The sequence below is a fragment of the Oncorhynchus clarkii genome, chromosome 17, assembly GCF_045791955.1.
Source record: "Oncorhynchus clarkii lewisi isolate Uvic-CL-2024 chromosome 17, UVic_Ocla_1.0, whole genome shotgun sequence".
Classification (NCBI taxonomy): domain Eukaryota; kingdom Metazoa; phylum Chordata; class Actinopteri; order Salmoniformes; family Salmonidae; genus Oncorhynchus; species Oncorhynchus clarkii.
In genome coordinates this window covers 65,586,782-65,600,164 of record NC_092163.1, presented here as the reverse complement: position 1 = coordinate 65,600,164, position 13,383 = coordinate 65,586,782, and the positions used below count along the sequence as shown (strand labels likewise).

Sequence of the window (13,383 nt, the reverse complement as noted above, 5' to 3'; positions counted from 1 at the left end):
AAGTGTGATTGACTTGGAGTTACATTGTGTTGTTTAAGTGTTCCCTATATTTTTTTGAGCAGTGCACTTTAGAACTGGAACCCCCATCAGAAGCTAGCCAGCTAACTAGCTACTAGCTAGTTGTCAGTTAGCCACTGCGAGCGGTCTTCACCGTTAACTCGGACACCAGCCAGCCTCAGCTCGGTCAAAACCTGCCAGTCTGCACAGCGCGATATCAACCCAGAGCATATCGGCTGCTTTTTCTCTACCACATCTCCGGATTCCTACCGCAAGCTCTGAACATTTACACCGGATCATCGCAGCTAGCTAGCTGCAATCAGAGTGGCTACTCTTGGCTAACGTCTCTGTCCCAAAGCAAGAACCAGTAAGCCTTGAACTAGCCTCGAGCTAGGCCCATCTCCCGGCTAGCCGAAGAGGTCTACCAGCTAATTCTTGGCCTACCTCTTTTGCCAATTGGCCTGGACCCTTTACTGCCAACACAGGGCCCGCCAATCCATCATGACTGGTCTGCCGGCGTAATCGTCCGAGGTGGTGTCAACAGGCTCTTCCGTTGCGACGTCGCCGAAAGCCCATCTGCTATCCCCGGCCCGCTAGCTGTGTAAATTGCCGTGTTTCCAGCTCGCCTAGCATAGTAGCGACTACTGAATCGGCTCCCTGACTCACCTATTGCTACTCATTGGACCCTATGATCACTCGGCAACACATGCCTCTCCCTAATGTCAATATGCCTTGTCTATTGCTGTTTTGGTTAGTGGTTATTGTCTTATTTCACTGTAGAGCCCCCAGCCCTGCCCAATATGCCTTAGATAGCCCTTTTGTCCCATCCCTCACACATGCGGTGACCTCATCTGGCTTAACTGGTGCCTCTAGAGACAAAACCTCTCACATCGTCACTCAATGTCTAGGTTTAACTCCACTGTACTCACAACCTCCCACACCTTTGTCAGTATATTATGCCTTGAATCTATTCTTCCAAGCCCAGAAATCTGCTCCTTTTACTCTCTGTTCCGAACACACTAGACGAAAAGTTCTTATAGCCTTTAGCCGTACCCTTATCCTACTCCTCCTCTGTTCCTCTGGTGATGTAGAGGTTAATCCAGGCCCTGCAGCCCCCAGTACCACTCCAATTCCCCAGGCGCTCTCATTTGTTGACTTCTGTAACCGTAAAAGCCTTGGTTTCATGCATGTTAACATCAAAGCCTCCTCCCCAAGTTTGTTTTATTCACTGCTTTAACACACTCTGCCAACCCGGATGTCCTAGCCGTGTCTGAATCCTGGCTTAGGAAGGCCACCAAAAATACTGAAATTTCCACCCCCAACTACAACATTTTCCGACATGATAGAACTGCCAAAGGATGCGGAGTTGCAATCTACTGCAGAGATAGCCTCCATAGTTCTGTCATACTATCCAGGCCTGTGCCCAAACAATTCGAGCTTCTACTTCTAAAAATCCACCTTTACAGAAATAAGTCTCTCACTGTTGCCGCTTGTTATAGACCCCCCTCAGCCCCCAGCTGTGCCCTAGGCACCATATGTGAATTGATTGCCCCCTATCTATCTTCAGAGTTTGTACTGTTAGGTGACCTAAACTGGGATATACTTAAGACCCAGGCTGTCCTACAATCTAATCTAGATGCCCTCAATCTCACACAAATTATCAAGTAACCTACCAGGTACAACCCCAAATCCGTAAACATGGGCAGCCTCATAGATATCATCCTGACCAACTTGCCCTCTAAATACACCTCTAATGTCTTCAACCAGGATTTCAAAGATCACTGTCTCATTGCCTGCGTCCGTAAACGCTCCCTAAAACACTTCAGCGAGCAGGCCTTTCTAATCGACATGGCCCGGGTATCATGGAAGGATATTGACCTCATTCCGTCAGTAGAGGATGCCTGGTTGTTCTTTAAAAGTGCTTTCCTCACCATCTATAAGCATGTCCTTGAAGTAAATGTAGAACTAAGAACAGATATAACCCCAGACTTGACTGCCCTTGACCAGCACAAAAACATCCTGTGCCATTCTGCATTAGCATCGAATAGCCCCCGCGATATGCAACTTTTCAGGGACGTTAGGAACCAATATACACAGCCAGTTAGAAAAGCTAAGGCTAGCTTTTTCAAACAGAAATGTGCATCCTGTAGCACTAATTCCAAAAAGTTTGGGACACTGTAAAGTCACTGTAAAGAGCACCTCCTCCCAGCTGCCCACTGCACTGAGGCAAGGAAACGTTGTCACCGCCGATAAATCTATGATAATCGATAATTTCAATAAGCATTTTTCTACGGCTGGCCATGCTTTCCACCTGGCTACCCCTACCCCGGCCAACAGCTCTGCACCCCCTGCACCAACTACATCTCAGATAGAGTTCAGTGTGTCAAATCGGAGGGCCTGTTGTCCGGACCTCTGGCAGTCTCTATGGGGGTGCCACAGGGTTAAATTCTCAGGCCGACTCTTTTCTCTGTATTTATCAATGATGCCACTCTTGCTGCTGGTGATTCTCTGATCCACCTCTATGCAGACGAAACCATGCTGTATACATCTTGCCCTTCTTTGGACACTGTGTTAGCAAACCTCCAAACTAACTTCAGTGCCATACAACACTCCTTCCATGGCTTCTAACTGCTTTAAAATGCAAGTAAAACTAAATGCATGCTCTTCAACCGATTGCTGCCCGCACCCGCCCGCCCGACCAACATCACTATTCTGGACGGTTCTGACTTAGAATATGTGGACAACTACAAATACCTATGTGTCTGGTTAGACTGTAAGCTCTCCTTTCAAACTAACATTAAGCATCTTCAATCCAAAATTAAATCTAGAATTGGCTTCCTATTTTGCAACAAAGCCTCCTCCACTCATGCTACCAAACATACCCTCGTAAAACTGACTATCCTACCGATCCTTGACTTTGGCGATATCATTTACAAAATAGCCTCCAACACTCTACGCAGCAAATTGGATGCAGTCTATCACAGTTCTATCCGTTTTGTCACCAAAGCCCCATATACTACCCACCACTGTGACCTGTACGCTCTCGTTGGCTGGTCCTTGCTACATATTCGTCACCAAACCCACTGGCTTCAGGTCATCTATACGTCTTTGCTAGGTAAAGCTCCGCCTTATCTCAGCTCACTGGTCACCATAGCAACACCCATCTGTAGCACGTGCTCCTGCAGGTATATTTCAATGGACATCCCCAAAGCCAACACCTTCTTTGGCTGCCTTTCCTTCCAGTTGTCTGCTGCCAATGACTGGAACAAATTGCAAAAATCATTGAAGCTGGAGAGTTATATCCCTCTCTCTATCTTTAAGCATCAGCTGTCAGAGCAATTTACCGATCACTGTGCATGTACACTGCCAATCTGTAAATAGCACACCCAACTTCCTCATCCCCATATTGTTATTTATCTTCTTGCTCTTTTGCACCCGAGTATCTCTACTTGCACATCATCATCTGCACATCTATCACTCCAGTGTTAATTGCTAAATTGAAATTATTTTGCCTCTATGGCCTATTTATTGCCTTACCTCCCTAATATTCTCAATTTGCACACACTGTACATACATTTCTCTATTGTGTTATTGACTAGACGTTTGTTTATGTGTAACTCTGTGTTGTTGTTTTTGTTGCACGGCTTTGCTTTATCATGGCCAGGTCGCAGTTGTAAATGAGAACTTGTTCTCAACTGGCCTACCTGGTTAAATAAAGATGAAATAAATATACATTTTTTAAGTTAGTGCGGGTTCTCTGTGAATTTATGTAAATCACGAAGCTCATCTGCATTTCTGCTCATCTTGCAGGAAAATTCTTATCATCCAAAGAGTGATCAAATTAAGATCCTATACATGTAGTTTCTAGATGTAACTGCACCTGCTTGCTACCTTCATAATATGTACCTCTTTCACATATCCTCCTTCTCATGCTTCCAACACATACTCATATAATCTCAGAGACCTGGCAAGTGGCAACAGCAGACTGGCTTGGAACAAGACTCCACATCTAGTTTAATAAAACAATGCACTCTTACTCACGGGCATAAATACAAATGTTTTAACCAATCAGCATTTTAAGATTAGACTCACCCATTGCATAAATGAGCAATAAGTCATTCCTCTCCATCTATCACTATAATCTCCATCCACTCTCATCTCCCTTATGAAATACATGTACAATATGTTTCTCAAGACGGACTCTGCCCATCCCAAACCTAAATGAATGTGGCAGTGCATGCGCTGTCAGGACGAGGCATTCCCTAGGTAAGTGATCCTTTTGATAAAACCACTGCAAAGCCTCTCAGCCCGTGCATCTGTGTGATAATCGCACTAATTAGCAAGTCATGTCAAATCCTGCCACGGTCTGCAACTATCACTTAGCATTACCATGCACATACTACAGCACATTGGAGGCTTCATCATCTTATAGCCCCAACATAAATGTCTAGACAACAGTTATAGATCACAATACTACTTTTGCATTATTATATAGATAATTTGATTTCAAGTATCGATTTGTAAAAAAATATATATATATGCTAGGCAGTGTTAGCTAGCGCTAGTCAGCTGTCCTTGCCCCAAACTGCAGGTATTTTCCATCCTATAGCTTGTTCTCCATCTTCTTTTTAAATCGTGAGCCAACATGTTTTCAGCACTTTTATTTCCATGACTGATCAAAACAAATGTTCTCATGTGCTCTCTTGTCTCGCTGCAGCAGACATATAGTGAGTAATATGTTTGAAACATCAAATCGCAATAAAATCGTAGGATCGAAACGCAAGAATCGCGAGAATTGTAATACATATTGTGTCGGCACCTAAGTATCGTGATAATATCGCATTGTGAGGTACCTGGCAAATAATACATAACGTATCGGCACCTAAGTATCGCGATAATATCGCATCGTGAGGTCCCGGGCAATTCCCGCCCTACTATTCACGCAGAATTCAAGAGTCCTCTGGCTCTCGTCTATGGACATACAGTTAAAGTAACTATACATATGTTGATAAAGGCCTTTCTAAAGACATGAAGTTTGTGTAGTTTGTGGCCACTTAAGGTACAGAGAGACATCAGGGAGAGGGTACAGAAATTTACCAAACCAAATATCAAATCATCATTGTGCCTTACGGGGACAACAGCATTCTGTATGGCCTGACTGGTCCATTCCTTCCGAACAAAACATTTATCATACTAGCATATATAGGGTAATCTTCAGGCTGTGATTGACTGACCTCATCATTGACCATAGCCACAAACCATTAACCCCTAAGAGTATAAGCCTCTAGATGGTGTTATCTACTAAGCTAAAATATGGAATTGTTATAAGATGGACCATTTAGCTATTTGATTTTGAGTTTTAGGAACTCTGTAGGTATCCAATAATAAATAAAATACATGTTTTTGATGAAACATTGAATTTGGCTTTACTGCTATTATCCCATAGAAACACACTGAATAACATTCATACATTGCTATTTTTTTTAATCCCAAAACGTATCAAAAGGAAGCATGGTTTGAGGTGTCTGAGAGATATAGGAAAGCTAAAAGTAAAATAAAAAGTTACATATGTAACCCTGGTCCCCAAAAATCATATTCAGTCATTTCTTACCTCACAGTTACAGTGACTTTCTCACGAGTCCTGTGAAGCGTGTGGGCATCGTAGAGAGTGTTCTTAAAAGTCTCAGCTTTCCATAGAGCAAAAACCCAGAAGTCTTTTGAAACTGCTTAATAGTTTTTGTTGTTGTTGCTAAATTAGCAAGGCCACCATGTAGTATTAGCTTGTACTGATCAGTCGATTCATTTATAATTATAGAATAGGTTGTAATAGCAGTGTGTCCCACACATTAAATAATTATTATTATTATGGATGCTAATTATGGATGCTAAGCTAATGAAAAGGTCTGGTGACAGAATGATCCAGACCGCTGAGATAAATTAAGCACATCACAATGCAAGGATGTCTTAATGTTTAATCTACTTCCTAATCTTAATACATTTAAATAGCACAACATGCTATTGAGATATTTGAAATGTATTGAGACACTGTGAAATGTATAGATATGCAACAATGCAGTTATTGTTCCATATATCACTAGAGTGGCTTTTGCCAATTCACTAACATACATTTTCTGGTCTGGTTAGCAGTTACAAAGTATCAAATTGCAGCCAGGGACAATCCTTCAAAAGGCTGGTTGAAGAGAACCAAATATGCTCGGGCAATATCATAGATTTACACCTGGAATATATATATATATATATATATATATATTGAAAGAATCATAATATTGGTAAAAGCACTTAGCAAGAAGAATTTGGGAGCACATGCACCTAACTCACTGGGAATACCAATTCAGTATTCAAATATAAAATTGACGAAGTTGTTTCTTCACATAAAATATCAAAGAAAAACAAGCATGCATGACAACTAGGGGAGGACTGACCTCAATGTCCCATGCTGCTAGATAAAACACAATGTTCTCCAGCCATTTCCTCCATAGTAAACAATAGTAAACCAGAGTAAACAATTACCCTGTGTGCGCGTGGCTTGGCCACAAATCATCAAGTGTTGCCAATTGGGTAGATATGGCAATGGTGAAAGGTTTAGCACCAAGCATGCATGCATCAATAAGTGGTTCCAACCAATAAAACTAGATAACCCCAGAAGTTATGTTGAATCGAAACTGGAAGAAGTAAACTCTCAAAACAATTACAAAGCAAGGTATAATAATGTGTCAGATAGCCTAAATATTGTTAAGTATGAGCAGATTACACTCTGTAGATTAGGTATCATAATGTATTTCATGAAAGACAGTTGATAATGTCCTACCTTTTTATTATCATGATTGGCAGTGGCTCTTTTGAGACTAACATCAATATGTATGTGGTTTAAAACCTAGGGTCCTTTTAAAGGACAAGAGGATGGCAGTACTTCCGGTTATGACACAATAATGTCTCACTTTCAGATCCCCACTCTGCTTTCTGAAGTATCGTTGAATGTCTAGAGGTAATACGCCTTACATGCAATTAGCTGTGATACTTTCATTGATAATGTTGATTATTTACACTAAACATTATAAATAAATCCAGATACACTCCCTCCAACCATATTTCACGTTGGGAAAAATTTGGGTAACACTATATTTATTGCAATAACATATATGTCTGTAAAAACATGTAAACGCAAACGGCTTGTATCCTGCAGCGCAAATGTGTTGACTTGCTTCTTTTGAAATATGACTGTTCACCATTCTGACCTAGTCAATGATCAGTTTGTCTCAGATACACACCACATGCACACAATAAAACACACAGCCGTACACAAAACACTCGTAAAAAACATGTTGAGACACTAAACTCATAAAAAAACATGTTGAGACACTAAACTCATAAGAATACATGGTGTTTCTAACTAATTGCTGCAAAACAATCCTAAAGATATCTTTGGAAGACCTTGTGATTTTTACTAAAATATCTGAGTCTCCATCTTGAAGTACACATTTTCCAAGACACTTATTTCAATATATTTAGTACAGCCTGTGGTCACAGAATAACAGGAAGGATGGGCTGTGATTCAACTGTTTCCATGTAGTAACTGTATAAAAATAAAGTGTTCTCTGTTCCAGACTCTAGTAAAATGTTGCACCTTCCTATTGTTGCATGAGTGGAAATCCTCTACTATAGCAAAGTCCTCTACTATAGTTCAATAACTTTGAGATAAAAATGAATCACTCTGTAGGATCCTGTTCCACAACTTATTATTATCAGTGCATTGCCATCCATTTCATAATTCACATGCCATTTCACAATATCACAGATGACAACATGTTAACCTGCCAAATAAGTAAGCTAATGGCATGTAGGGTCTTAAGTTATGGAGAGGTACACATAAGTGCTATTGCATGTATCCAAATGCAGTGGGTGATTACTGAATAGGCCCGAGCCTATATGGTATCTCTCTTTCAATAACATTTGTTTCAAGGATATTATTCTAAAGGAAATCCCAGCAAAATAAGGTAATCATTAGCAGTTAAATAAAGTAAGGAGTGGAAGGTAATGCCATAACACAAAACAAACCAAGATTGTTGCGCAACACATACACAAGACGCTTCATAAGTAACACCAGTCTTCGCATTGGCATATCGACTTGGTTCATAGCAAATGCACAGTATCTCTGAAGGAAGTAACTAATGAGATATTTTAGTGTGCTAGAATATCTGTCCACTACCTTATGAGGCATGAAAATCCATGTCTGAAATCACATGATTTCAGATGCAACATCATATGTGAAATCATGTGAAAACGTGTTTTTGGAACACTTCACATGTTATCACATGTTATCAAATTAACGCCAGACAAGATCACGTGATTACATGAAAATGTGTTTTTGGAACACTTTAGTAATGGGAGTTAAAGCACCATCTTGTGTTCACTTCACAAGTACACAGATAATATACTGTAATACATCTACTTTAATGTATAAAATGCTGTTAATATTACAAAAATCCAGGAGAGTATCAGATAGCATACCGGTTCAGTACAGTTTACCTTAGAGGGGAATATGATTGAGTAGAAATTATAATCAACCAAATTGAATCCATACAAAATCATCAAGACATTCTGTGCTGTATACAGTACATGTACAGAAGATCTCACTCACATTTCTGCATTCATGTAACCAAATTGCATAGCCTTAAATAGCAAACATGTACATTTTGAAAGTAGTTATGACTGATCTCATTGAACATTTTCAGTTTCATTGACTGCCTCAGGTGAGTATACAGACACTTCCCGTTCAGTGAATCCATGTCACATGTTTGTACAGCTCACAGACATGTCATCTCAATCCCTTGGGGCAAATTCCTGCTCTCTCAATCTGCATCTTTCCTATAAGGGACCACACCTTCATACACCACCCAGACAGGGAGGCCTGTCAGAGCAAGCTTGACAACACACAGCATTATGTTAGCATCACTGTGGGATCAGTTGAATAACGATTACAATAAGGTGCCGGACGGGACAACCCTTTCACAACAGGAATAACTGTCTCTGCAAAAAGGACGTCTGCTCTGATAAAAAGGTGATTCTATGCCAGGATAGTCTGAAAATATTTGTGCATGTCAAACATCCTTCCTCCCAGAACAATCTGAGATACCACATGACAATACCAGTATTTTCACATCAATTTTACTTTCTGCACACTTCTGGTCAATCTTATTAAGACAAAGGTACAAACCTGATAAGCACACAACGGCCATATTCATTATTTTATCATGATAAAGATTCATGTATATTAATAAGGTTTCAGCAATTCTGCTGGACAGAATTATACACTTGCTACACTTCAGTGATGTACATTTACCACAGAGAAGGGAGAGGGAGAAAGAAATGTGAAACATGCTCAGCTCCAGTGCTTGAAGCATTGAATTGGATGAACACTGGAGAGCAGTGTTCAGACAAGGTCTTCATTCCAGGGGTAATGCAGTTCAGTAAATGAGTCACATGTTGTCTCCACATTGGTGCTACCTACAGTCCAAACAGAGAATGGCCCATGATGTACATGTTACACCCACTGGGCAAAAACTGGTTGAATCAACTTTGTTTCCACGTCATTTCAACACAAAAATCTGATGAAAATGAATAAACATGGGAAACCTCATTGTTTTTTTCCACAGACAACTATTATTAACCTAAATCCAATGACATAGTGACATTTTTTGTTGATTTCATGTTGAATTCACGTTAGTTGACAACTCAACCAAATGTACGTGAACTGGGCACAGACATGAACTGACGTCTGTGCCCAGTGGGACATAATAGACCTACTCTGATGAGCCATCATAATTTTAGCTAATTAGACACATTTATATATTTGAAAACATCAACAAACCATGTGCACTTTAATGAGCCTATCTGTCAGATTTACTGCACTACACGGTGTTGACAAATTTAGCTTAATCTGCACTGAAAATCCAGAGTGGGAAATATGCATACAGGGATACACATCTGGTTTGCTTTAGTCTTAAACCTGGTGTCCCCAAATTCAATGGATTATTGGGTTATGATGTTTTATTTAAGTAGCATGGTATCTGCACAAGTTGTTGCTCAAATGTCAGGAAAGTTGCTTGAAAGGTTTAGAAATAAAATCTCACATTTTGGCTGAATGTGCAAATCTGTCTATCAGCAATTATAAAGAACATTCATAAATGAATCATCATCATACTCATCCAGCTCCAGGGCAGGCAGTAGGTTGTAAACATCTGGATTGACCTGTTTTTCAAGGGCTTGCTTTTCAACTCGTTAAACGTTTTGGATTCGTCCTGAAAATCTTCGTCGACCTCAATATCTGGAACAATTCCTGAGTCTGACGGCATTCTTTCCCCGTGAAACTTTCGCACGTATCGACAATGGCTAAAATACAAATATCCTAAACAAATTTGATAAACTGTCATTTGAAAACATATGTTATTTTCCGCAGTCATGTACTCTGAACACTCTAGATGGCGCCAAATAAAATAAACAACTGATTGTTTTCTGTGACGTTCCTCAGTGGTGATAATTAGGCATATACAGAGAAATAAAAGCCAGCTAAAATAATGCAATTTATATATGTTACAAACTAAAGATATTCTACAATATTGTTATTTTTAATACCTAGAATACTATACCAAATTGTTTATGGCATAAATTAAGATATTAGTCTACTGTGCCAATTAGTGTACATACAGACTGTGCATTAAATCCACTAGATGGTAGTGTAAATCAAGAGGAAGTCCAGGATTATCCACTCAAATCTGTTATCGCTGTACAAATATTGAACAAACTGATGTCATCAAAACCAGGATAAAAAACGTAGCTTGAAAATATTATAAAAAATATATTAATGTTTTAGAATAGTCGTTAATGTTAAAATTGTATTTGAAAGTGTTTTCTAGAGTAAGAATGTTTTGCACTTTTTTCAAATTAACACAAAAACGAACACTTCCTATGTCACATGGTCTGGTCTAAAATATATATTTTTTCTAATATTGCATTTTGTTACACTTTCGTTAAGATCAACATTATGAAATATATGCAGGAAATGAACAGTGCTGTTATTTTTGTATTTCATTTTTATTTAACCTTTATTTAACTAGGCAAGTCAGTTAATTAAGAATACATTTTACAATGATATCCTACTAATATGCTAATATGCTAATATGGCTTTAGCTAAGAAAATGTGGAGCAAGAGTTACAGAGAGACACACGGAAGAAAAACTGGAAATTCACAAACAAAAATCCCTCAAGCTTCCTCCACAGTATCCCCCAGTCACATAACACCTAATCTTTAAATGAGGGATGGGGGATAGGGGATGGGCGAACAAAACTGAAGGAGAGACTAATGGTGGATTATTTCACTGTGACCTGGAAAATACTAAAATTGTCCTTTCATTCCAAAGAAATGAACAAGCAGAATGAGGGCTGGTGGCTGTATTAATACAATACCATTATACAGTCGACCTGTTTCGGCTGCTCTGCTCTATGAGATGGGATGTCTATAGCCCATATAGACACTAGCCCATATGGTTCCACACCCGCAATTCTTCTTGTGTCCTTTTATATTAAGGATGTAAACAAGTTCAAAACACAGAAAACAATGTGATTTGCAAAGTTAATGAGAGGTGATGTCTGAGCATCAAATATCATATTACCAGTTAACCAAGGTCAAGTCTAATGGCAGTGGCTGTCAGAGTTAATCTGGCCTGAGGCCTGTAATAGGAGACAGATACTTGGAGATGCATGGTGATGGGATGCACACTGACACACTGACAATGGCCCTACGAAGGAGATTGGCATAGTGTGAATCAGCTCCGGGTCTCTCCTGCCCCCATCACGTCCCAGGAGGTTATCCCTCCTCTCCATGTTAACATCTGCTCCATGAGGGTTACTGATGGAACATAATCCCCTCTATTTAATATTCATGGTGTTAATCTCCCCTAAAACAATGATCACTCCACTTTAGCGGTTGATATCTCTGATAGTTATTTTGAGAAGAATAACTATCAAAATATGACTTACTGTACAAGTTATTCATCTATATTCAGTTTTCTATTTGTTTTGTTTTTCATCTCAAGGGACCTGTACATTTTTAGCTTATAAATAAATACTTGTACAGTGAGGCTTTTGGTTGTTCATACCTGCACAAATAGGTCTTATTCTTATTTATGTACAATATGAATTTAATAGAGGTTTTACTCTGTAGCCAATACCTTCTTTCTCATCAATGACCAGACTGATTTTCTTTTGGAAAATTGGCTCCATCCTTATAAAAAGAAAACTGTTTTGCAATCTATATTATCTTATCTTTATATCTTATATATTATCTTATCTTATCTTTATATATATCTTTATTTTTTTGTGTATCATGAATAGGACAGATATAGGAAGTGTCAAAGTGACAAGGCCTTCTGTGGTAATCGCCATGGGACCTGAGGCCAGGCTGAGATTTGGGGCTAGAGATGCTTAGTGCACACATGGCACTGGGTTAAGCCTAATCACTCGCAAGCAGAAATCCCCCAAAATGGGGGATGGGGGTGAGGCAGTCCCCTGGGTGACTAATTTAGGCTTTGAACTAAACATTTTGTCTCCGTACACACCAGTAGGTTGCCTAGACACAAATGAAAATGATAATCTTTTGTTTAAATGGGTATGCAAGGGTGAGATTGAGAACAGGGCACCACCCACCTTTAGTTTGTCTGTTAACGCTTTGACCTGGTTGAGCTACCTTACAGTAAACCTAGTCATTTTTTCAATTCCTCCCATTTCCTAGTCCTGCAGTTTCTGGGGATTTCAGAGTTTTTCCATTGTTCAGTTTCCAGTGACTCCACAATGATCTGGCACTCCCTTCCTTTCCCGTACAACTTGTTCCACAATTCTGTCAGTTGAAAGATATGCATTTTGCACATTCACATAAATTCTACTGACCAAGTACTACTCAATCAATTTCTATTTTTAGTAATGGGCCTGTTCATCATTTTAACAATGTTATAATTTTCATGATAACTCTAGTAGCTTCCTTTTTTGACTAATAGATTAATCATCATAAAAATTGAACTTTCTGCAAACTTCGTCTAAAAAACGTATTACCCCATTGGTTAGACTATCACTGTGCTCAAGAGAGAACAGCAGCATTGTCACGCCCTGACTTTAGTTATCCTTGTTTTCTTTATTATTTTGGTTAGGTCAGGGTGTGAAAGGGTGGTATGTGTGTTTTTGTCTTGTCTAGGGTTTTTTGTATTCTATGGGGTTTTGGTATGTCTAGGTATATGTAGGTCTATGGTGGCCTGAATTGGTTACCAATCAGAGACAGCTTCTTTTTTTACATTTTTCTACTGTGTTATTGACTTG

The 13,383-nt window shown here is 39.4% G+C and overlaps 1 protein-coding gene across 1 annotated transcript in view; it reads right to left on the bottom strand.

Annotated features, from left to right (window-relative positions):
* Positions 1-10,370, bottom strand: part of LOC139369886 (microphthalmia-associated transcription factor-like) — a 51,794-nt gene extending 41,424 nt beyond the window's left edge. The window contains 1 exon segment of the mRNA XM_071109167.1: positions 10,267-10,370. Within this exon segment, the coding sequence (XP_070965268.1) occupies positions 10,267-10,370 (104 nt within the window).
* Positions 10,371-13,383: the final 3,013 nt, after the last annotated feature.